The 25,559-nt window shown below is 45.1% G+C and overlaps 1 protein-coding gene and 1 long non-coding RNA gene across 5 annotated transcripts in view; one reads left to right on the top strand and one right to left on the bottom strand.

The window, feature by feature from the left end:
• Git (ARF GTPase-activating protein GIT1) overlaps window positions 1–25,559 on the bottom strand; it is a 359,911-nt gene that overhangs the window by 13,976 nt on the left and 320,376 nt on the right. Inside the window, exon 17 of one of the 4 annotated variants that reach the window (XM_077664587.1) lies at window positions 19,078–19,143. The exons of the other annotated variants lie outside the window; for them this stretch is intronic. Coding sequence (XP_077520713.1) covers window positions 19,078–19,143 — 66 coding nt within the window. The remainder of the gene's footprint in view (window positions 1–19,077; window positions 19,144–25,559) is intronic. 4 annotated transcript variants of the gene reach the window in all.
• On the top strand, window positions 1,250–16,536 carry LOC144132276 (uncharacterized). The gene is made up of 3 exons (XR_013314749.1): window positions 1,250–1,459; window positions 10,271–10,406; window positions 10,504–16,536. It is a non-coding gene; the product is annotated as an uncharacterized LOC144132276 (long non-coding RNA).

Consider the following 25,559-nt stretch of genomic DNA (forward strand, 5'->3'; position numbering starts at 1 on the left):
ATCACCAGCATCACTTCCACGGGCGCTTGGACCAGGAGCTTATACGACACAGCCAACGATGCCAGCTCGAGCACGTCAAACGCCACCTCGACGCCGGCTACTGGACACATGCAACGCCGCATCCGCATCGAACCAACCGTGAGCACGACACATGACACGAACGTACGACACACAGCGCCTGTGTCATACGTTCCTCTCTTCGTCCTGTGTTCGCGCTGTTCCCTTTTTAGTAGCAGTGTTCCCACGTCGTGTGTATTGATAGTCTTTGTGTTTTGTGTTAGTTTCGCTAGTTAGTTTTTGTGCTAGTGTTTGTGTCACGTAGGGTGTATTAAATGTGCGTCTGGGTGGGTGCACCTGTCGCGTAGTCCATTCTTTCGGTCCGGGTGTTCTCCGGTGAGATCCGTGACAAAGTTAGGTGGCGAGCCTGTGCCAGGATTCATTTCCTTTTTTCTTTGTCTCGGATCTTGCCGATCTCTCGACAGCAGAAAGTATGGATGTGGCAAAAACGTTAAAACTGGCTCTCAAGCTAGGGTAAAGCAAGGAAGAGGCGATGTGTCTCTATGAAGGAAAGGCAAAAAGGCAGAGAGAGGAAAGAGCGCAAACATGCGCAGACGCTCGCGAAGCAGAAGAGCGGGAGGAAAAAAGAGCTCGCGAGGCAGAAGAGTGAGAAGATAAAAGAGCTAGCAAGGCAGAAGAACAGGAGAAAAGAAGGACAGAACGGGAGAAGGAGTTTCTTTTGTGGAGACAGGCGCATGTCGCAGGAGGTCATGAGATCACGGACAATGACCAGCGTTCCTTAGCGGGTACAGAATCTCTTAGACTGTCAGAGTTTGTCCAAGAAAGCTGATGGCTCCTTTTGATGACAAAAAGAGATGATTTGGACGCATATCTGCAACGATTCGAGCTGATAGCTTTGGGGCAAGGCTGGGAGCATAGTGAATGGGCCACAGCATTGAGCATGTGTTTAGTCGGGGAGGCGCTGAATGTGTTTGGAAGGATGCCTGCCGCTGAATCCATGGGCTACGAAAAAGTCAAGAAGCCACTCCTCCAAAGATTCAGGCTTATGGCAGAGGGCTTTTGGGAGAGATTTCGCACCGCGAAACCTGAGAATTCTGAAACCGCTAAGCAGTTTTCCTGCAGGCTGACCAACTATTTCAACAGGTGGCTTGATTATTGCACGCAGCAGCAGCGGTAGGCAGTGGCTGGTCGACGCACAGCTAACTTCTTGTCCCCTGCTTTGCAGATCTGCAATCTGATCAACAGCCTGAAACAAGCATCACGTGGAAGTACCCCAGCCCTGCCCAACAGCACATCAGTCTACCGGACAATCAGCGACTACGTCACCGGACTGCCACTATAAGAAGAGGCACCATGTCAAGCCTGGCATTATTGCACGCAGCAGCAGCGGTAGGCAGTGGTTGATCGATGCACAGCTAACTTCTCGTCCCCTGCTTTGCAGGTTAGTATCGTGTGATTTCTTTTTGTGCGCTTGAGCTATTTCATACTACTGCTCCCGTTGCAGCCATTTGTGCTTTTGCCTTACACTATTTAAATGGAGAAGACATTTGCTTAGCATGCCAGGAAGCAATCACGGAAGATGCCCTTGTCCTGACTTGTTCCGAATGTGGATTCTCCTATCATGCTGGTAGTTTCTCGAAAGTGAGAGAGGCAGCGGTAAAAGCCAAACAGAGATTGAAAAAAAATGGCTGTGTCCTACTTGTAAAGCCTCTAATCTCAGAGGAGGTCAGAGCTCCGGGAAAACTAAGCCTGAGCAAGTACTGATGTGGGAGCCGACTATTATGAACAAGCGGATTGCCTTCCTCCTACCACTTCTTGGCAAAATAGAGGACCTGTTGTCTATGAAAGAAACTGTGAAAAACACTGAAAAAACAGTAGAGTTTTTATCCTCTAAGTATGATACCTTACTTACACTGGTGACTACCCAGGGACAGGAAATCTCCGAGTTAAAAGATAGAGTGCAGAAAGTTGAAACAGAAACATCAATCGAAGAAGTTAAAAAACTGAGGAAGGAACTTAATGACCTTGACCAATACAGCCGCCAACAAAACTTGGAGGTCCACGGTATTAAAACAAGTCAGGGCGAAAACTTGCTCGTGAAACTAAATAACGTAGCATGGAAGCTCAACATCGCAGAGCTAACCGCAAAAGATGTAGAAGCAGCACATAGGCTTCCTGCAAGGCACGAAAAAACTCCCACAATCATGATACGCTTTTCTTCGCATGCAACCAAGGAGCAGTGGACCGAGCAAAAGACAAATCTGGTAACTAAGGTTACCGGCGTTCGTTTCCTTCACAACCTAACTCCTCTGAATAAGAAATTGCTGTGGGTGACGAAATCGAAGGCACTCAAGCGTTCATTTAAGTTTGTCTGGCAAAATAATGGCAGAATCCTTGTGCGCAAGAAAGAAGGCGACAGCGCTATCCAGATCAGAAGTGAAGATGACCTAGTAAAAATGGTGTAAGCAGAGCGCATGCGCTCTGATTCTGTCTTTTCTTTTTCATGGCTGCTTACACCTCAAAGTGCTGTTATCACTGCGCTATCACTTTGCCAACATACTCAGGGAAACACAAGTGCAGAAAAAAACTGCATTGTTTTTTCATCTTAACACGAGAAGCTTGAGAAGCAAATATCCTGATGTTTGTGCGTACCTGGCAACGTTAAATCATGAATTTATGGTACTTGCATTTTCAGAAACTTGGTTCAATGATCAACAAGATGCGGTGAAGCTTGATTGCTATAATTATGAATCACTTGGTCGATGTAACCGACGCGGTGGTGGCGTGGCGCTTTACATTAGTAAACATCATAAGTACAGTATCATCCAAGAGTACTCTGCTATTACGGACAACTATGAATCTCTTGCAGTCAAGTGTCAAGCGTTTGCGAATAGCGGTTGTATACCGGCCATCTTCGGGATCCTTGTCTGCATTTTTTAATTTTTTCGAAGACCTTAGTGAGCACTTGTTATCCTTTAAGTCTGCAGTTGTCATTATGGGCGATTTTAATATTAATTTGCTTTTCTCTGATTTGTGTTCCAGTAAGTTTCAGGATTTAATACACTCAAACGGTCTAATTAATGTTATTAGCATACCCACTCGTGTAACTGAAGATAACCAGACACTAAATGATTTGTGTTTGACAAGCTGTCATGACAATGGCGTGCGCTCTGGAGTTCTGACAACAGACAGGCATCAGTGACCACATGCTTATATATTGCTTCCTGCCGGTGACATCACAAACTCAGCTACAGAAGGAGACTCCGCCCTGTAGACATGTCAGTGCAGCTGGAATAGCACGTTTTCATGATCGTTAAGTAGTTAAACTTGGGAAAATGTTTTAAATGTTGCACATCCTAACGATGCATACTGCCTGCATGCTTTCTGCATGTGTACTGCATACTGAATGCATGCTTTCTGACTGCGGTAACTCAACAATATTATGATGCTTTCCCTGCGAGAATTCTGAAAAAGCCTAGGCATGCAAGAAAGCCTTGGATCACTAACTATTTATTAAATAAGATAAATGCACGAAATGACTTGTTCAACTCGTTTATTAGGACTAGAGATATAAAAGCACTGTTAGAATATAAAAACTGCGAAATAAGTTAAGTGGTGAACTAAAAACGCTCGCATAGCGTATTACATGAACAAGTTTATGGCAGTGAATATTGCCCTCAAAAGGCATGGGCCTTGTTCAACTCAATTCTTTCACAGAAAAATGACACTATGGACCTCCTGCATGTTTGTAAACAAACGAGGTGGCGCTGCAGTCGCTAGCGAGCTCGTGGTAGGCAAAAGGTCGGGGAGTGGCGTCGCGTATAGGTGTTGAGCGCGGGTTTTCAAGGCTTGTAGGCGCGTTTACAGTTTCTGCGAATCATAGCAATGGTCGATACTTCCAACTTGGTAATTCGTTGAAGTACACGAGCTCGCGTTGGCCACGTGCGGCCTATAAAGAGAAATAGTTTGCCACTCTATTGTATATATGGTTAGTAGTAAACATGTAGAAAGCGTTCCTGCCATTTATTTATGCGCTAGGCATTGAATAAAACAAGTTTTGACACTCTGCACTATCCGGAATGATTTTACTTCGGGACAATAGTGAGGGAAAGTGCTGGCGTTGTTTCGTCAGAGCAGACGTGCGCTCATCATCTGTTGGCATGCGTGTCGCGCTGTGCGAAAAGTGGGGACAGCGTCGTGTCTCTGATCTCCTGTCTCGCTTAGCGCTGTTTTTAGCCGCATGACCACGCACCAGCCCAGCCGACTTGTCCTCTTGTTAAGCTGGTCGATTTGGTGAAAATTTTTTATTTCTAGAATTATTTCTTTCCTAGCCCTGAAGTCTAGTTTCGTGACGAGAAATTATAGCAAAATATTGAGTACAAATTTATAAATTACGCTTTTTAGAAGTGTGGTCGTCCAAAATTGTGAGGTAATTTATTTGATTTCAGTGCCGCATTTCTTTGACCAAAGCGAAAGCGAAGATGCCATAAACTTTAAGGTATGTTTTGTGACCTCTCACATTTTCTGCGACTGGATCACTCACCTTCTTAATTCGCATGAAAATCAAACGATTCCATTTGTCGCAAACTATTCCTGAGACGTTGAGGAGCGTAATAAATCTCGATTTTTTTCCCTACACGTGCAGTACTGTGTTAGTTATTTCTTGTAAGAAACGCTTTCATGTAACTATGCATGCATAAGTACTGTAATAGAAATAGAACTAATCGCGTCATCGTACAGAACAGGGCTTTATGTACATGCTGGCATAAAAAAACTGCCGCGCTATCTACTCAATTATTTGAGACCTTGGGGGGACTTGACGACGGTGTTAATTATAATTACCCAGAACTGCACCAGGTATAGCTATAAATAAAAGGAATTACTGAAACTAGCGTAGGAATTTCATATTTGCACCAAGTTTAGTTACATATCGCATGCATGAATAACGAAAACACTTTTCATTGTCACGTCCCCTCTCAATCTTGCCACGTGTCTGTTAGTAGCACGCCTGCGGCTGCTTCTTTCCAAACAAGCTTCACGATCATGTACTACCTCATGAAACATGACACATGCATGATGCAATGAAAAAGCATATGGCGTTTAGCACACTTAAGGTACGCTATTCTAAGCACACCAACGCGACCACGCAAGATTGACACAACTTACCAGGCTTCTTTCTACTCGAATGAAATAATTACGTCGTCATATCAAGAAACAGTTTCAAGTAGATATTAAATGTCATAAAACGCGCCATTAAAACATAGGGTGCTATTAACAAAAAAAAAACGCATTCCTTGGGTGTGAGTGAACCTGTCGGCGCCCCGTGCACTCCGGCTCAAGGTGATAAGTACGTGTGCAGCTGCATATGTCTTTTTTTTCTTTGAGCAATTATCAGCCTACTATCCTGAATGAACGCAGTAACTTACATGCCATTAAGTGCATTGAGTGGCAGGGCGTATCGACTCACAGACTTCGTGCTTTACTACCGTGGCCCAATGTCTGTTAGCCAGTTTCCGAATGCGGCATTTATGCGCGAGAAACCTATCGAGGCTAATTTAATATTTTTTATGCTACTGCGCGGATCCAGCAGTGACGCAGCTGGTCAATACATGCTGCTTCAGCAGTGCACAGGCTTGAAGCAGCCACCGGTAGCTGCGGCAGCTGCGGTAGGCACGGGCAAGCGGAACCTGTTTTGCCTACCATGCGAAAGTCGCTGCTAACATCAGCGCCACCGCATCTTCGTGACGTCGCGGGGTGAAGGAGGTCCATACCCCATGAGTTAGTAGTAGATGGCACAAGTCACGCCGGTGAGTCACTAGCAAATCTATTTAACAATCATTTTCTTACGGCTGGTGCATCTCGTAGCAGCGCGGTCACAGTTCATACTCAAATCTAAGTAATACTGAAAAGATTCAATTTTTTTGACCCGAACTATACCAGATGAAATTGAAGGAGTGATAAAACATATGAAAGATTCTTCTGCTTGTGGTTATGATGACATTGCTGTCCGACCAGTGAAAGCAGCATCTGACATTCATTGCGTGCCCCTGTCCCATATTTGCAACAACATAATGCGGCATGGTTTATTCCCAGACAGAATGAAAATTGCCCGCGTCTGCACAATACATAAGGGTGGAGCTAAGAACGTTCTCGCAAACTACAGCCCTATATCTGTATTACCTGTTTTTGCAAAGATACCCGAGTATGTAATAAATAATAGACTTTACAGATTCTTATCAAAGAAAAACATAATAGCGAAACAACAGTATGGTTTTCACAAACGAAGAAGAGTTCAATCTGCCTTGCTGAACATCGAAGAAAAAATAATAACTAACATAGAGAATAAGATGTACATGGTAGGCATATTTTTAGATTTTAGGGAAGCCTTTGACTCGATTAAACATGATATATTATATAATAAATTTTATAACTATGGCATTCATGGAATAGCGCTTGACTTAATTAAAAGTTATTTGCATAACCGTTACCAGTTTGTAAAAATCAATAGCTTCACATCAACGTCTAAACTGATACAGTATGGTGTCCCGCACGGATCTATCTTAGGCCCCCTTTTATTTATTCTCTATATTAATGACATTGTATGTATTTCTCGAACTCCCAATATTATTTTATATGCTGATGACGCAAATATCTTTTTTCTAGGAATTGACGTAACGAGCATATTAACAGAGGCAAATACAAGGCTTGAACAATTATCTATCTGGTTATATCATAATCAGCTAGTCCTCAAAAAAAAAAAACAATCTGGTATTTCGACCAAAAAGTAAGGCAGCAGATTGTTATCTAAAGCTGGAACTTCAGGAAGAAGTGATAATGAAAGTAAGCAAGCAGAAATTTCTAGGCATGACCTTTCACGAAAACCTTAACTGGACACCACACATGGATAGCATCTGCCCAATACATCGAAAAACTTGGGTATCTAAACACATTCAGGTACATACCGCCCACGTGGTTCAAACGGCAGTTATACTATCTACTCACGACTACACTGCTGCATATTGGTATGGGGCACGACTTCAAAGGGCAAACTTGAATGGCTTCATATCATGCAGAAGAAAGCGATTCGATTTATTGAAAAACTACCAGCACAAGACCATACTCAAGATTTTTTCAATGAAAACAAGATTCTTACATTTACTAACATATTTCGCCAGGAACTAGCACTAAGAATACCAAATAACGAAATCAAACGTGATCAACCAGGTTTTTTTCGCAACATATGAACACACTGACTGTGGCTACGAGTTCAGAAATGTAATGTTTACTTCAAACCTGAACAGAACATCTTATGGGAAGCAGTCGGTTAACTTTCAAATCCCTGCACTTTTAAACATGTTTCAGGAAATAGTTCAAATACATGGCTTGCACTGACGTCGTAGCTGGGAACCCTGGGATACTGTTCCGCCATGTTGGAGCAGTCGCAGCGGCCGTGGTTATAGTGAACTAGAATACTGGTCTAGTGGCGCGAACGGAGGCGCGTGGCAGCGGAGTGGCTGAAGCAAGACTCCTCTCCTCGCCGCAAGCGGCGCTGCCACGCCTTTTACTAGCTCCGCGCCTCTGCCGCCATGCTGGCCCGGCAGTAGGCACGGCTCAACACTTGCTTTTTCGCGCCTCACTGCTGGTGTCCTAGGTCCAAATTCTGCATCTGTTGACAAGCTTCATTTATTTCTGTCGCACCTAGCTATGTGCGTGGGAAAACCAGACTAATGGAATGAGAGGCTTTTATAAGCTAGTCGACAGCTACAGGAGTGCGTGTGACACTGTCTATAGCGTACGTTTTATAGTGTACGTGTTGTCACTGTTGGAGCACCTAATAGAACGTGTAAGTTTCAGTTACCTGATGACAAGTAGAGTGAGCCAGGATCCGGCTAGGCATCTTATCAGAATTGTGCGCCACTCTTTGTTCTGGCTGCAATACCCATGGATCCATGCGCCTGAGAAGACGTTCGTAGTTATACTGGAATCTGCCTTGCACTTAAGAACCTTTCCCACTCAGTTTCTAGGGGAGACCTCGAGCCTGGTACCCTCATTGCCATTTTGTACGCAGATGCTGGCCAGAAAATTAGCTGTCTCAGTGGCACGCAGGAGCTTGACGATAAATTCTAGATGCAGGCAACATGCAGATGCAGCAGGCGCAGCACTTAATAATAATAATAATAATAATAATAATAATAATAATAATAATAATAATAATAATAATAATAATAATAATAATAATAATAATAATAACGTTTTTGGGGAAAGGAAATGGCGCAGGCAGTATCCATCTCATATCGTTGGACACCTGAACCGCGTGTTGGATAAAGGAGGGAGTGAAAGAAGAAAGGAAGAAGGTGCGTAGTGGAGGGCTCCGGAATAATTTCGACCACCTGGGGATCTTTAACGTGCACACGGGCGTCTTAGCGTTTTGCCTCCATAAAAATGCACCCGCCGCGGTCTGGTTCGAACCCAGGAACTCTGGATCAGTAGCCGAGCGCCCTAACCACTGAGCCACCGCGGGGGGTAAAGCGCAGCACTTAAGTCTGAAAAATACCGCCGTACCATTCCACTTGCACTGTAGCATCAAGTGACAGGCGGCAAATATTCTAATGGAGAAGCTTGGGCGTGTTGGTGGTGGATCATCCTTAAAACACAGCGCTAACAATTCGAGGGCGCAGAGACAATGGGGCGATCGAAAGAAACGCGAACAGAGCGGAGCCTATATGCGCTCCGCGGTTCGCATTTCTTTTGATCGCGCTTTTATTTCGGTGGTATAGCTAAAGGACGCCAGACTCGTCCGTAATGTTTTCTAGGATGACTCTAATGTCTTTTTCTTACCACCGAGGTATAAGGGCGATCAAAATAAATTCTGACAGCGGAGCGTGTAGGTGCCGGGTTCTTCGCGTTTCTTTCCATCGCGATCGATAGTACACACGAGCACTCATGTGTGCGTCTCGTCTATGTGCGCTCGTATTGTTAGCGCTGCTTCGTATTGTTAGCTGCACGGTTATGTAGCAAAAAAAAAGATGGCGTCTTGAAGACCGGCTGTGAAGGCTGTCTGAATTTGCTTCTAATGACTAAAGAAGCGACAGCGAACCCAAGCCAGCCGAGTTCACTCGCATGAACGACAAGGGTGACTTTCGTCCCTCTGCAGGGCCCCCTCTACAAAGTGTAGCTGACCTGGAAAATACTTGCATGCATGGCATGCTTTAGCCTCCTGTAAAGCTACATGCAGGCAGTACCCTTGGTATTGTACAGGTGTTTAAGGCAAAAACAGAGCCTCTGGCTCGATCTCTGGCCCCTGTGAAAATTTGGCAGCCAAGCTCACTGCTGTTGTGCCTAGCTATCACTACTTTTTACATAACAAAACCGCCTTAACGACCGGAAGTAAAAAAGATTCTGAGTATCAGAAAATTAGTCGGTGCGTTTAAACCTGGAAAGGACCTTAGGGTGAAAGTCCATTGCACATAATTTCGGTTGGTTGCCCGAAGAATGTGCCTGCCAGGAAGCCAAGATTTGCTATAATTTTTATTTTACAAATATTTGCACTTACAGGCAAGCCTTGCCTAAAATTGGGGTGAAAATGTTTTTAACCGTGGGTAAATTTTTGTGAATAAAATGTGTTTCTGAAGCCGCTGAACCGCTTCAGGAAAAGTTATTTAGGAGATCACTCGTACAGTGCCCTCACAGATGAATCACTAGGGTAGCTCAATAGTTGCATGTAAACAAAATCAGCTCAGTAAGATATGCACCTAAGCAAATTACATCCACCAGCAAACTATTTCGCATTGCCCTTTGTCGGTAGCAGACGACATAGAGCGACGCGATTTTACATCATCGCCAAAATGCGCAAAGGGGAACGGTGAGGAAAAAAAAGGTGCCTAGGAGGTTACGTTGAAGTTAGTTGAAGCCAATGGCATGCAGGTTTCTTAACTAGGAGCGCATTATGCACCCTATCGTTATGACGATGCGGAGAAACATACACAAGCTCCTGAAGCAGCAGCGACGGCGCCGCTAGAAAAAGTTGCAGTGGCGTCATCTGGTGGCTTCTACGCCAAAGAGCACTCCTGCGCCCTCCCGTTCGCGCCACTAGACCAGTATTCTAGTTCACTATAGCCGTGGTGCACTTGATGCAATTCGCGCGTACGGTGTACTTCGACGGCGTTGCGATGGTTATCTGCGCTGTTGTTGGATGCTCCAACCGCACTTGTTGGGCGAAATCAACAAACACAAACTTTTTTCGTTTTTAAAGGTCATCGAGCATCAAGGTGACCGTACGAAAGCTTTATGCGCGAAGCGACGGGAGGTGTGGCTGGCTCGTATAAAACGTGCCGATCTCAACACCGAAGGGACGGGCATACGTGTTTGCGGCGCCCACTTCGTAAAAGGTAAGTCCGTTGCATATGCACAATGTTTATTTAGGTGCATGACGTACAAGCATAGCGGAAAATCTCATTTTAAACAAATTTTTCTTGCATTTTGTAGGCAGACCATCAAAACTGTGGGAGGAGACGGACCCGGACTGGGCCCCTACGCTTTTGCTTGGCCACAGCGCAAAACATGGTGATCCCGGTCGCCACGCTCGCGCGGCAAGACGACGGACCCAGAAACGCGCGGCTCAAGCGGAGTGTCAGGCTGAGGAGTCGGGAACAATGGAGGCTACGAATCCAAATTAACATTGGGCACATCTCTGCACAGGCGCACGTCACTGTCGATCTTGTCGCGCTACCGGACCGTCGAAAACGGCAACAGCGATGAGCTTGATCAGTTAATGCGGGCCATAATGCGCGACGCGACAGGCGAGACCTAAATTGTTGGTCGACAAATCTGTAGCGGGCGATAACAATCACTCCACGCATGACCGTTTCTTTTTTGCGCAATAACTTGTTGGGTTTCTAAACTAAGATAAACCAGCAACGGTTCCTTTCATATGCCCATAAAAATAGAATAACTCGTGATTTAATCTGAAGTCGTCCAGGTTCAGTACATATGAAGAAATGAATCACTAGCCTGACAGTTTGTAAACAGTTCTTTTTAAAACTTTACTGAGTGATTGCTTACACTCAGTCACTTGTGGATTTAATAACCGTTATTTCTTTACTCTAATCCTTACAAAGATCAATGTCCTGCGGCTTACCTCTCCAAGTAGAAGCACCTTGTCCCCTTGCAGCTGTTTTGCCGACAGTCCCTTCACAAAGCCGCTAGTGAAATAATTATGCGCCTCGGTGGACTTAAACGCCTACATTTCTTCAAGGGTCAGAAAGCTTGCAGAAAAAACAAGGTAATTGATGATGTCACCGTAACAAATCTCTGGAAATATGTCGACATCGCTTGTTGTGTCCGTTCCCGGCCGCAGCATGAACGGGTCGATATTATTGCTGAGACGCACTTTTTCCGCATACTGAACGCGCTCCGACCCCGTAAGATCTAAGCGGTAGGTAGCGTCTAAAGGGTGCTTACTGAGAAGCGGCAGCATGCCACACAAAAGGCAACAAAATTGCACGTGTTACCACTAGCGAGGAAACGCGTGCGACCCGCACTCCACCGACTCCGCACAGACTGCACCAACATGTCCGCCGCAGCGCGTGCCGCCGGACGTGACGTCACATGCAAACCATGTATAGTTTGTAATTCCACCTCAGTAAATAGTGTTAAAAGACATGTTAAAAATTTTTTATTAGATAAAACATAATTAACTACCCTGTTGAGATGTATGAGATGTATGACGCATTAATCATGACACACTAAATCACTTTAGGGCAGCCCTATCAAATTTTGACTGGAGTGTTGTGCAAAACAAGGACCCAGAAGATGCTTACAATGTCTTTATTACCATATTTAAATCCATATATGAACAAAGCTTTCCTCTCATAACCTCAAAGAAACCCCGCAAAGCTCGCAAACCATGGATAACCGCCGAATGCCTCAAAATGATAAAAACAAAAACAGACCTTTACAACCGTTTTATCCAAACCAGGTCACTAGATGACCTTCAACAATTTAAAACATACCGGAACAAAGTTACGTATGTTCTTCGACAGGCGAAAAAAGAGTACACGGAAAATCTTTTCAACCAAGACTTATTAAAAAGGAGCGATCTTGTGTGGAAAAACATCAACAAAATTTTAAATCGAGGTACAACTGTTCCTAGTGCACATGAAATTTTAGTCAACAATGAAACAGTGAGTGGGAAACGACTAGCAGATGATTATGTCTCAGGCAGACGTGAGCTACAATTTTATGAACATGAAGTGTCTTGACTCGCGGGTTGTTTGCAGTGCTTTCTTGTCTCCAACTGATGCGAACGAAATCAAAAATTGTCTTCTAGCTTTGCGTAGCAGCAAGTCGTGTGATATTGATGACCTAAAAATTTCACCAGTAAAATATGTCGCTGATGTAATTAGTCCTGTGTTAGAATGTATTTTCAATAGCTGTATTGAACACGCAGTGTTCCCTAAGAAAATGCAGTTTGCCAAGGTCACAGTTATTCACAAAGGTGGAGACAAAAACAGTCTGTCAAATTATCGTCCAATATCTATTCTACCTGTTTTTTCAAAGTGCTTTGAAAAGATCTTGTTCAAGCAGATATCTAGTTTTTGTGACAAAAATAACATAATAACGCCCAGTCAGCATGGGTTTAGGAAGAACCTTTCGATGGAAACCGCGCTGCTGACACAAAAAGAGCTAATTTTAGAGTCCTTCAAACAGAAACTTCTCACTCTTGGCATATTCATCGATTTTTAAAAAGCGTTTGACCGCATTAACCACAAAATAATGTTAACTAAGCTCGAGCATTACGGTTTCCACGGACAGTTTCTTGACATAATTCAGTCTTACTTAAGTGCTCGATTGCAACAAGTAAAAATAAACAATGATTTATCTGATATTAGACACATCATTTCTGGTGTCCCGCAAGGTAGCATCTTGGGACCATTGCTGTTTCTTCTTTATGTTAATGACATCGTCTGGATTAGTAATCTTCCAACCTTTGTGATTTACGCTGATGACACCACTTTATTCTTTAGAGCTGCACAGCTGCCAGATCTTGAGAAACAAGCCACAAAATGTTTACAGTCACTCCAAGAATGGTCTCAAAATAATTCATTAAACATAAACACTGCAAAATCGAAGGCCGTGCTTTTCCGGCCTCGTAACAAGTTGACAAATATGCCACCACTCTGTTTAAGGATCGGTAAGTCGCTCATCGAAACGGTCCCTGCGGTCAAAAGTTTAGGTGTTATTTTTAATGAGCATTTGAGTTGGAATGATCACGTTGACATGGTGATGAACAAGCTGTCAAAGGTTGTTGGTATTTTGTGTCGACTGAGATATTTCATGCCGAAGAGTATCAAGAAAATGTTGTACAGTGCACTTTTTTCCTCTGTTGTAAATTATTGTTTTTTGGTGTGGGGTACCACGTCTTTTACAAATATTAACCGCTTGTATCTTCTTCAAAAGAAAGCTGTTCGAAATATTATGAATGCTCCTCGACTAGAACACACCGAACCGTTTTTCAATGAACTTCGAATCATCCGTTTGCCACAGCTGTACGAAGTTTTACTTCTACAACGGTATAAAACCGGTGTTAATCACAATAATTGCAATATGCTAAATCTGTCAGGATTACAATGCAATGAGCCAAAGTACACTACACGTGCGACGCCCAAATGGTATGTGCCTAGGATGCGAACAAATTATGGTTATCAAATGTTGAGCTACACTCTCCCACATCAACTAAATAAGGAGTCCGAATTGATGTACAGCTAATCCCAAATATGTTACTTTTGTTCATTTTCTTTTTATCCCTGGAAGTGCTACCATGTTGTGTACCACTGCAATGCCCTTGTGGGGTGCGTCGGCCTCGTCAAGCCTTCCCAATGGCTTTTTGTCGGCGCACCCAACATCGTCATGATGTTAAATAAACATGATTGATTGATTGATTTGTTTTTTATTTGGTATTGTATTGTATCTTGTATTGTACCTTTGTATTGTATTCTACCTGCTCAGTGATTGATGTTTTAATAATGGTATCTTGTACCGCATCGCTCTATTTGTTTTGTAACTGTACAGTTATTGCTGCCTCATTATTCTTTCTTGTTCTTGGTGCGACCAGCCACTGTCTGTACAGATGCAATATTCCGTAGACGAGGCCTAGTCAGGCATGCAATAAACGCCTTTTGCTTTGTCGACCTTGGCAGTGCTTTATACCCATCTGTGATATTCGGTCCTGTACTGCACACTCAGTTCTGTCAAAATAAAATGAACAAACAAACAAAAAAGAGTTTTGAAGGGGTGCGTGACAAGCTGGTGACCGAGATGCTTTTAGCATGTTGCAGTCCAAAGCTAGCGCTATTCCTGAAAGAAAGTTGTGTTCATTGGAAGAGTTCGCCGACACTGCAGACCAATTCCTCTAGGCTCGAGGGCTAAAAAATTTGAGTAAGGCAAAGGAGGAAACCCAAAAGATCCTAGAGACAGATGCGGCAAAACCAAGAGCATATGACGGTGCGTCTAGGGCACCAGTAAGGTGTTTTCTCTGCGGCAAGGTGGGACACCGTGCAGTTGACTGTCGGACCAGTAGCGTTGCCCAAAAGACACAGGTTGTGTGTCAAGGTTGTAAGAGGAGGAGACACGATGTGGATGAGTGCCGATACAGAGCGCAGGACCGAGCTGCATGCACTGCCGACTCTCGGGCAGAACTTGACACACCACCTGAAGTTCCACAGCTAAAAGGGCAGCAAACACTGCTGGAAAATGAGGCGATGAGTGCAACACCCAAGTCGAAAGCAGCAATGCCGATGGTGGTTGGGCAAATAGGGGACCGTCCTATACTGATGCTTAGAGACAGCGGAGCCAACACAGTTTTGGTTCGGAGAAGCCTGGTGAAGGACGAGGATCTTACAGGGGAAGCGTCGGCCGTCACTCTTGTAGATAGTACAGTGAGGTACCTTCCTGAAGCCAGGATTGTAGTGTCCACGCCATATTATACTGAACAGGAAGTGGCGAAATGCGTACAGCAACCCATCTACGATCTCACCTTGGGAAACATTACGGGTGCAAGAAGTGTCGAAGAATCCGATCCCGAGTGGAGGATGCTCGGCGTTGAAGAACACCCAAAGGAGGAAAGGCCCTCGACAGCTCAGGCGGGTGATGGGGCAGTCAGTTTCTCGTCGGCAGTGGAGACAAGAGCTCAAAGGGCCGCCTGAGCAATGCCGCGTCCACTCTCTATTCCCGTTACGATGTGTCTGAGCGTAACACCGGGCAAAATTGCAATTAGGCAAAGAGAAGAACCAAGCTTGAAAGCCTGCTTCGAAAGAGTCGGGGAAAAAGTGAAAACAATGAGTCGTACGTCATTCAAATATCAATTGGTAAAGGGTCTTCTGCACAGGGAATGCATATTTAGCTCGGGAAGACGGGTCCAACAGCTGGTGTTATCGAAAGGTATACAGTAAAATCTCGTTACTACGAACATCAAATTAACGAAATTTTCAGATTTACGAATTTTTTTAAAATCCCCGCCAAAATGCCTATACTTTCAATGTAAAAAACTTTCAGTACTACGAATTTCAAATTACCGAATATTTCAGAATAACGTATGTAATTTAATCTCGCATTCGTCGCAAAACGCTTCGTTATTACGAAGTTTCGTACCAAATCCCTGAAGCTGACGCCTGTCATCATCATCCGAAGCAGCAGCTATGCACTGGGGAACCCGTTGCAACGGATACAGCCCCAGCGGCATCGGGATCAACGGTAGTGTCGCGTTGAATGAATATAGGCTAGGCGACGCAAGCTGCCGCCATTATCATCCATCCAGCGTGTGGTCGCATACTGCGCCGTAGTCTTAAGCCTATTCAGTGCAGTGTCACCACATCGACAGTGAACGGTAGGATCTGCAAAGTTATCGGCGCTGTGATTGTGTTGTGCATTAGCTTTGCTGACAATGAGTTCTCCTGGCCCCCGCGTTAAAAAGAAGCGACACCAGTTTTCGCTTAAAGAAAAAGCGGACATTCTGTCGCAGCTGCTGGAAAAAAGCAAGCGGACTTGTGCAGGGAGCTTGGCATTACACCGTCAACAATAGCAACGATGTTCCAAGATCGGGACAAGATCGTAAAACTACATCGAGTGTCGCAGCTGGCTCCCTCAAGAAAACGTCTGCGGCTGGGCAACTACCGTGGACAGCGACTTTCGAATTATGTGGATAGCGACAGCGCGGCGGCTACATCCGCGGAGCTCACCACCGAAGACATCGTGAATCAAGTGCGTGAGCAAGAAGAATGTAGTAGTGACAAAGACGATGCCAACACTGGATCAGCGCACGAAGAGGAAGAGATTGTTTCCAGCTCGGATGTCCTAGTCTTTCTAGAGAAGACCCAATCATTCCTCGGGCGCTGCAAAGATGTCCCCGATGACGTGCACAGGAAGGTCGAGGATGTGGAGACGTTCGTCCTGCAGCGTTTGTCGTCTACTCGCCAGAAGAAGATAAGACTTTTTCAAGCAATAAATTGTAGTTAAACTGTGCCCAGCGTTATCGTTTGTTATTTACTTACCAACACATAAATCTGCTGCAAAGGTACCTAATTTTAGTTCTTGTGATGCATTACTGACATGAAAATAATGGTTTTTCAGTACTACGATATTTCAAAATAACGATTGAAATTCGGCGGTCCCGTGAAGTTCGTTGTAACGAGATTCTACTGTATGAGAGATCGTGTTATGCTCAGGAAATGACGCCATTATGGCCGGACTCCAGGGTGTTCAAAAAACGGTGTCTAGGATCACTGAGGAGTTCTTCTGGCCAGGTGTCCAGAGTGACGTAAATGCTTTGTTTGCTCATGTGATGTGTGCCAGCGCACAGTTCCGAAGGGAAGAGTTGGTCCCGTACCTCTGGGCAAGATGCCAGCCATTGACCTACCATTGCAAAGAGTGGCTATTGACATTGTGGGGCCAATCTCTCCAATATACAGTATGTTAGGCGAGTTGGTTTTTAACTTCCATATCTACAGCGCTAAAGACGGGTATCCACCAGACCAGTATCTGCCAGAGGTGATAGATATGTGCTTACTCTGGTTGACGTTGCCACTTGTTATCCTGATGCTATTCCATTGAGGACTATTGACAGTATCCAAGTGGCGGAGGGTCTTGTGGAAATGTTCTCGCGTTATGGGTTCCCGAGGAAAATTTTGAGTGAGCGGTGCTCAAACTTCACGTCTGAACTAATGAATAGGTCAACCGGCTTTTGTCAGTAAGGCAGTTACTAACAACGCCGTACCATCCCATGTGTAATGGGCTTATCGAGCGGTTCAAAAGCACCCTCAAAAAATGATCAAGAAAATGTGCCAGAAGAGACCTATGATTGGGATAGATATCTCCCAGCTCTTTTGTTCGCTTACCGCGAAGTACCGCAAATCATCATCATCATTTATTGATCCCTTAAGGACCCTTCACAGGGTATTACATAACATGGGGGGGGGGGGGGGGGGGGGGGGGGCAACATACGTAGGAAAATACAAGAACAAAGTCATAGAGGTTGAAAAGAAAAGAACAAATCTAGTAAAACATATATATAAACATACAATGAGGGCAATTAGGACAACGAATACAATCAGTGACATCAAATGAGAACACCATTAAAACAGTTACAAAAAAAAAATCAATCGATCAGAGAAGGGGATTTACAAATGAGTGGCTCAAGCACATCAAACTATGGGCGAGAAAAGAAATATAGACTGTGGGGGTTGAATGGGGAGATAAGTACATTCTCCCCACTCAATCGCGGCTGACACGGTTCAAAGCCGCCCGGACCCCACCCCGTGATCGCGTACGCTACCGAGCGCACGCCAACCACGGTGGGCCTTGCTCTGAGGGAACAAAGGAACGACACATTGGCTGACACAAACAGACATTTATTGCTACAGAAACAATAACGCCAGCTAGCAACAAGGTATGCTAATGAATCGAGGTCGTCCGACTCACCAGCAAGGTTCCGAGCGAATGTTCGCCCGCGCTAGGGCAAGGGATATAAACTCCGCAGGCCGGACGGGATGAGTACGGGAGCCTGTCTCCCCGTCGCTTCTTCGCCCCGCCGGCGAAGAGCGGAGCCGCGAGCGACGCGTCCGCTCGCGGCGACCATCCCTGCCGAAACCCCTCTCTCCCGCGCGCGGGCTTTGGCAGTCTCCGCGCAGCGATGCTGGCGCCCTCTCTTGCCAGTTAATGTAACTCACAAGGAATTGCGCTCAGCCTCGAGGTGAGACCGCCGCTGCACGGTGCCTCGCGGGAAAGCAAACTCGGGGCTGCAGGGCAGGTCCCCACAAGACATATTTAATGTTCAAAGAAAGACAGTAACCGGTCTTTAAATTTGACAGGGTCACTTTCCATGACAGTAGAATCTGGCAATTCATTCCATTCCTGTACTGCGATTGGTAGAAATGACTTATTAAAAGCAGATCTTGATCCATGCAGGCGCTGTATACTTAAGCTATTGAATAAGCATCGAGATGAACATGCTGGTGGATGAAGAAAAGATTGGTGCAAATGCGTGAAATGATAGAACACCTTGTGAAAGAGGCATAGTCGTGATATCTTGCTGCGAAAGACCAATGAGGGGAGATCCAGTGATAATTTTATACTGCTGATACTGATTTTGTAGTCGTATTTTGAAGATATAAAGCGAGTGGCGCGGTTCTGCACAGATTCTAAAGAGTTGATGAGATAAGTCTGATGTGGACACCAGATTGCGCATGCCTATTCGAGTTTGGATCGCACGAAGGTTTCATATGCCAGTTTACGGACGGCCGGGGGCGACAACGATAATGTTCTTCGAATAAAGCCCAGTGTTATGGAGCACTCCGCGACCAGTTTAATTATATGCTCGGACCAATTTAGATTGCTTGAGATTAGGATACCGAGGTAACGATACGTTAGTACTTGTGAAATATTGACTGAGTTTAAAGAGTACACGTGGGTGATGTTAGAGCATTTGCGCGAAACTTGCATAAACTTGCATTTCGAGATATTAAGCTGCATCAGCCACTTATTGCACCAGTCATCTATTAAAATTACCTAAGTCATCCTGAAGCGTGGTCTGGTCGGTTTGAGATGAAATTCGGCAGTAGAGGACACAGTCATCTGCAAAGAGACGTATTGATGATGAAATTCCACAAGGAAGTTCGTTAATATAGATGAGAAAAAGAAGCGGGCCAAGGACTGAGCCCTGTGGAACACCAGAAAAAAACTTGGTTGAGGCCGAAGGATGCCCTCCTATGACGGTGAACTGAAAGCGGTCGGTGAGGAAGCATTTGATCATGATAAGATTAATGGGTCTAGGCTGAGAGAAGAAAGTTTACAGATGAGTCGCAAGTGAGGAACACGATCAAAAGCCTTAAAAAAGTCTAAGAATATAACATCAGTTTGAAAAAATGAATCAAGGTTTAAATGAAGATCAGTCGTGAATTCAAAAAGCTGCGACTCACAAGAAAGAGCACAGCGGAAACCGTGCTGATTAGCGAACAAGAATGTGTTGTTATCAAGGTGTACGGCAACATGAGAATAAATGATGTGTTCCATTAGTTTGCAGGCGATGCATGTTAAGATATTGGGCGATAATTTGATGGATCCGACCGGTTGCCACACTTAAATACAGGAGCTACTTTGATAATTTTCCAATCTGTTGGAAGAGCGCTTCGAGCGAGGGTCTGGGCAAATATTATCTGCAATATACGGCTGGTTGGGACATTGGTGGCTTTAAGTATTTTGGCAGAAATGCTATCAGGATCGGGGCTACTTGATAATTTCAGCTTGTTGATAAGCTTTTCTATACCTTCCGCAGTGACTATAATGGGTGGCATCCGTGAAAAACTGGTACCAGGAAATTTGGGAATATTATCTTTCGGCTCATGGGTAAAAACTGAAGAAAAGTACGAGTTCAGTACATCGGATCGATCGTCTGGCAGCACATGTGAACCATCCGAGTTAGAAAGTGATATGTTGTGCGTATGATGACTAATTTGGGAAAGAAGATTCCAAAACTTTTGGGGATTTTTGTTCATTATGTGCAGAAGATCCTCGTGGAAGAACTTCCTTTTGGACTGCTTCAGTAGGTGTGCATAGTCTTTAAGACACATGAAATATTTTTCCCACCTGACGACTGAGTTGGATTGCTTAGCAATGCGAAAAAGGCGTTTTTTCTTACGTGAAAGCCTCTTTAGGGAACCACTGAACCATGGCTTACCTGCATCGCCACGAATGGAAATGACTAGGACATGTGTTTCAATTAATGTCAAAAGTTAACGCTTGAATAATAACCAATTTTGGTTGACAGTTCTTAAAGATGCAAGCTGTTGGAAAATGTGGAAGAAGTTGTCCAGTTCGGCGTTTATAAGAGGGAAATTTGCCCTCTTATAATCACGGATAACTTTAGTGGAAGGGTAGCGAAGCCGCTTCGGCACTGCTACATTAAATAACATTAGGTTGTGATCGCTGAGACCGTTTATTGAAGACATTGAGTGGATCATTTCTGGATTCGAGACAAAAACCAGGTCAAGCGTGTTGCTGATCCTAGTTGGCATGTTAACTGTCTGGGTGAGATTAAACAAAAGTGCAAAATAAATGCATTCTTTGGATTGGGGATTTATCCCAAACAATGTCTGGGTAATTGAAATTGCCACAAAGTATAAAATTTGCTCTGGGAAAGCGGCTGTTTAAGTCAAGAAGTACCGAGTGCAGTTCATTGACGAAGGAAAGATCACAATCAGGTGCTCGATAGCACGCGATGAGTAAGATAGAGCTTCCGGGAAGGGATAAGTTTACGCTGAGGATTTCATGACGACTTTCAATATCAATAGTAAATGAAGGCATGGCTCGATTAACGAAAACTAGGATGCCACTGCCTTTCCGTCCCACCCTGTCACGCCTGTGTATTGTGAATGAGACACTATTCAGCAGCTTTTCGGATGAGATTTCAGGGGTTCGCCAAGTTTCCGTAAAAATAGCAATATCAGTGAGTTTATCTTCGAGGATGGCTTCGATGGAGTCCTTTTTGGGTAAGTAGCTACGGATGTTTGTGAGAACAGCTAATATTTCGTGGTGCGCAGCTGCGTGGACGCGGGATTGTACCAGCTGATACGATGCAGATTGAGGAGGCTTTGAACTATTCAGTGAACGCTATGATTTCAACTTGAGGACAGAATCTGACTCCGCATTGTAGGTGTACTGCTTTTTTCCCATGATCAACTTATCGAAGCGTATCTTAAAAGGTAAGCTGCTATCAAGGCCATACGAGTGTAGTTTTTCTCGAGCTGTATGTACACGGCCTGAATAATCTTCCCGAATTGAAAAAGTGGTTTCCTTTAGTTTAGATCCGGCGGAAAGAATGTTTGACTTGGTTTTAAAGCTGGATAGTTTAACAATAATGGGACGTTTTCTATCTTCGCGGAAGCGGCCAAGTCGGTGAGCTCGCTCAATATCTGAGCTCTGGATAGGTACTTCAAGGTGCTCAGAGCAGAAAGATATGACTTCCGATTCGGACTTTGCCCACGTTTCGTCACTGGAGTCAGGGATTCCGAAAAAAAGCAGATTGTTGCGGCGAAGGCAGTTCTCGGAATCGTCGCATTTCCCTGCGAGCACATTAACTTCGGCGGTCAGCTTTTCAATGACTGTGCTAGCAGTAGGTTGGTCGTCAGAATGGCCAGCTTCCACTTTTTTTTCTAGTATGTCAACACGGCTGGAAAGACTGCTTACAACAGATTCGATATTTATTTGGGCAGAACGTATGGGTTTTTCGCCCTTTGAGATGTTGTATGAGAGAACCATTAGAGGTCCACTTACAATACTCAAGGAGCTGTGGGCCAATAAAGAGATTGCGTCAGATCTCAAGACAACATACACATACGTTCTTGAGTTGCGGGGCAAGTTGGAGGAAACATGCAGGCTTGCTCATCAAGGCCTGGAAAGGGCGCGCGAACGCTATAAGGGCTACTATGACAAGAAAGCCACTCACAGAAATCTGAATCCGGGTGACAAGGTTCTCATCCTGCTACCCACGGATCATAATAAGTTACTGATGCAATGGAAGGGCCCGTACCTTGTGATGAGGAAGAAAAATGACATGGATAATGAATTATTGATAAATAACACTAAGAAGATTTTCCATGTAAATATGTTGAAAAAATGCGAAGAAAGAGGTCCTGTATGGTACGCACCCAAGGTAGCATGCTCGATAGTGGCTGAGGAGACGGATGATGTTGCCGAGGTGCCCAAATGCAGAGGGAAGGAATGTGTAGGACGGAATAAGGTACTAAAACCCCAATTTGAATGAAGACAGATGATCACAGCGTTACTCCAAATAAAGGGGGATGTGCTTTCGGATGTTCCAGGCAAAACGGAGGTCATATGTTGCAAATTAGATCTCTATACAGATAGAGTAAACTAAACAGCTTTAGCTATATCTGTGATGTATCTTTTTGTTGTTGTTGTTATTGTCGTTGTTGTTGTGATGTCCTTACATAAGGGAGTGTGTTGTAGACATTAAAATGTTTATTAAGGACGTCGTACGAACAACGGCAGTGGTGTGTTAATGTTCTGAATATGCAGTTTGGTGTGCTTTTGGTGTGCGCTGGACATCTGCGGTGTGTTGGGTGCCGGGCCCAGAATCGCCACAGAAGAAAGTCAGTTGGCTGGAAGGCTTGAAGATGAGGATGATGTGAGCAGTTTTTCATGGAAAATTTCTTGAGAGAGGGTGGTCCTCGTCACATATAATAGGGAGTCTGAAATAAAAGTATCAACGAAAGAGGTTTGAAGAAGACGAGGAGGGCAATAAGAATTACATGTATTAACCGAAGAATAAAGAAGGCGAAGAAGAAGCATTCATTGAGGTGGGAAGAGATGGTTGGTGGAGAAGAGAAGAAGAAGAGGACGACGACAAGGATTACGTGGACTAACGCCAAGGCTATAAAAGCACGAGGGAGAGCGAGGCACGGGGGGAAGAACAAAGAAGCGGAGGCTCCGGCAGGTCAGGAACACTTCGGCTGGAAGAGAGCAACGCCAGGTGCTGCTCCGGAGAGCTCGAGTTCTATGGCTTCGCATCGTGGACTTCCTGCCATTCCTGAGCCCGTTCCAGGGAGTCAACGGAGGACGCTACCACCTGCTACGGCCAGGGCTGTCTCCAGCGCTGTTGCCACCCATCCAGGTGGTGCCCCCGACGCCAACATCACTGGCATCACCTCCACGGGCGCTTGGTCCGGAAGCTTGTACGACGCAGCCAACGACGCCACCAGCGACGCCAACCCGAGAACGTCGAACGCCACCTCGACGCCGGCTACTGGACCCATGCAACGGCGCACCCGCACCGAACCAACCATGAACACAAATGCTGAGCGCTAACAGTAGAACGCTAGTAGTAGACGCTAGTAGCAGTGTTTCCGGGTCGTGCGTATTGATAGTCTGTGTTTTGTGTTAGTTTTGTTAGTTTTATGCGCTAGTGTTTGTGTTACGTAGGGTGTATTAAATGAGTGTCTGTCTGGGTGCACCTGCCGCCTAGTCCATTCTTTCGGTCCGAGTGTTCTCCGGGGAGATCCGTGACAAAGTGCCCTTCAAGAAACTTGCATAGACGGTGGCGCCAGCTTTCCCTCTAGGTAATATTTAGAAACTCTATGCTGATGACGTTTCGACGCGACGCTCTGCTCCTAACCATTGGGGCAAGGCCGTGGGGGAGAATGTTCTCTTGCATCTCGTCCTGTCAGGCCGTGGAGTATCTTCCCTGCCCTAGCGTGGGAGAACGTCCGCTCGTAACTGTGCCGGTGAATCGGATGACCTCGATTCGTTAGTGCATTTTCCTACTAGCTGGCGTTATTGCTGTAGCAATATATGCCTGTTTGTGTCAGCCAGAGTGTCATGCCATTGTTTCCCCAAGAGCAAGGTCCGCTGTGGTCGGCATGTGTTCGGTAGCGTATGCGATCATGGGTGGGGTCTGGTGGCATTGAACTGTGTCAGCTGCTTTTAAGTGGGGAGAACTTATTTATCACCCCTATTACAACGCCCCCAAGTTATGATACAAGGATTAAGTGTTTATGTGATAGCACGATGCTGTGTTGTGACGTCATCGCGGTCTTGGAAGAACCACGATTCCGTGCTGCGTTATCACGCCTCTCAGGCCTATATATTCCTGCGTGCTGTTGAATAAACGTTCTTTGTTCGTCGTCCACGTCTGGCGTCAGTCACATCATCTGGCGACGAGGCACTTCGGCCGAGAGCGGAACTGGCTCAGCACTGCGGAAGCAACGTTCTACGCGGAAAGACCAGGCAGAGCAGCCGGCATGTTCGTCGACCGTCGACTAAGCTGTACATGTTCAAGGAGCACGAAAGCGAACGGAGGTGTCAACTGAAGTCCAGTGGGAGTGCCGACAGAGGGAAGTGACTACATAGAACCCAACGTGTGATGACTACTGTCAAAATGCCTTCTTACGGGAAGATAGCGGAGTTTGATGCTAAAACTCAGAACTTGGAATCATATGTGGAACGTTTTAACTTTTTGTCGGCGCAAACGAAATCGCTGAGGGAAAAAAACTGTCTGTTATTCGCGCAGAAGCTTATGAGGTGCTGAAAAATCTGAGGGTTCCGAAAACGCCTGCCGAACAAACGTATGCTGAGGTAAAGCGGTTGCTTCAAACCCATTACTTTTCAAAAACCTCTGTTATTGCTGAACGTTGCAAGTTCAATCGCCGCATACAACTAGAACATGAAGTATGAACATGAAGGTGTGGAAGAGTTTATTAAACACTTGGCCAGGAAGTGCGAGTTTGGCACATTCTTGCAAGATGCGTTACGAGACAGATTGGTTGCAGGCTTTTGGAATGAGGAAAGCCAGCGCGCATTGTTCGCTGCAGAGAACTTAACACTTGAGGGGGCGTGCAAAATTGCATTGGACCGGGAACTGGTGGCAAAAGACGCCGCTGTAATGCAAACAAGAGAAACAAACTTATCATTGCATTCCTTGCAGGCTAAGAGTAAAAGAGCAAGGAACGAAAGAATGGCGAAGTCTCCTGACCAAGTGTCAGTGAAAGCCTCTTGCGAAAGATGTGGCAGGAAGCATGAATCGCAGAAGTGCTGGTACAAAAATTTTAAGTGCCATAAGTGTTTAAAAATCGGAAACTTGCAGAAAATGTGCCCTAAGCAAAGCTCCTGAATACAGTGGATGACACTGAGGACGAGGTAGAAGAGTTAGACATGTACCATTTTAAAAACTTGACGCGATCGAGTTACGAAGTAAATGTTCAAGTGGAAGGCAAGCCATTGAAATGCAGATTGACACTGGCGCGGCTGTTTCAATTGTTTTTGAGAGTGTGTACAATTCTGTCTCTCCGCACGTGAAGTGTGTGCCCACTAGCATGTCACTGCGCACATACACGGGAGAGCAGTTGTCTTTGAAAGGCCAGTGTGATGTATCAGTCGTCTACGGCAATCAGAACACGAATCTGCCCGTTTTCGTAGCGCACGATAATGGGAGGTGGCTGCCAGCATTGCTAGGTCACAACTGGCTTGAACGCCTT

The sequence above is a fragment of the Amblyomma americanum genome, chromosome 5 (assembly GCF_052857255.1).
Source record: "Amblyomma americanum isolate KBUSLIRL-KWMA chromosome 5, ASM5285725v1, whole genome shotgun sequence".
NCBI classification, from domain to species: domain Eukaryota; kingdom Metazoa; phylum Arthropoda; class Arachnida; order Ixodida; family Ixodidae; genus Amblyomma; species Amblyomma americanum.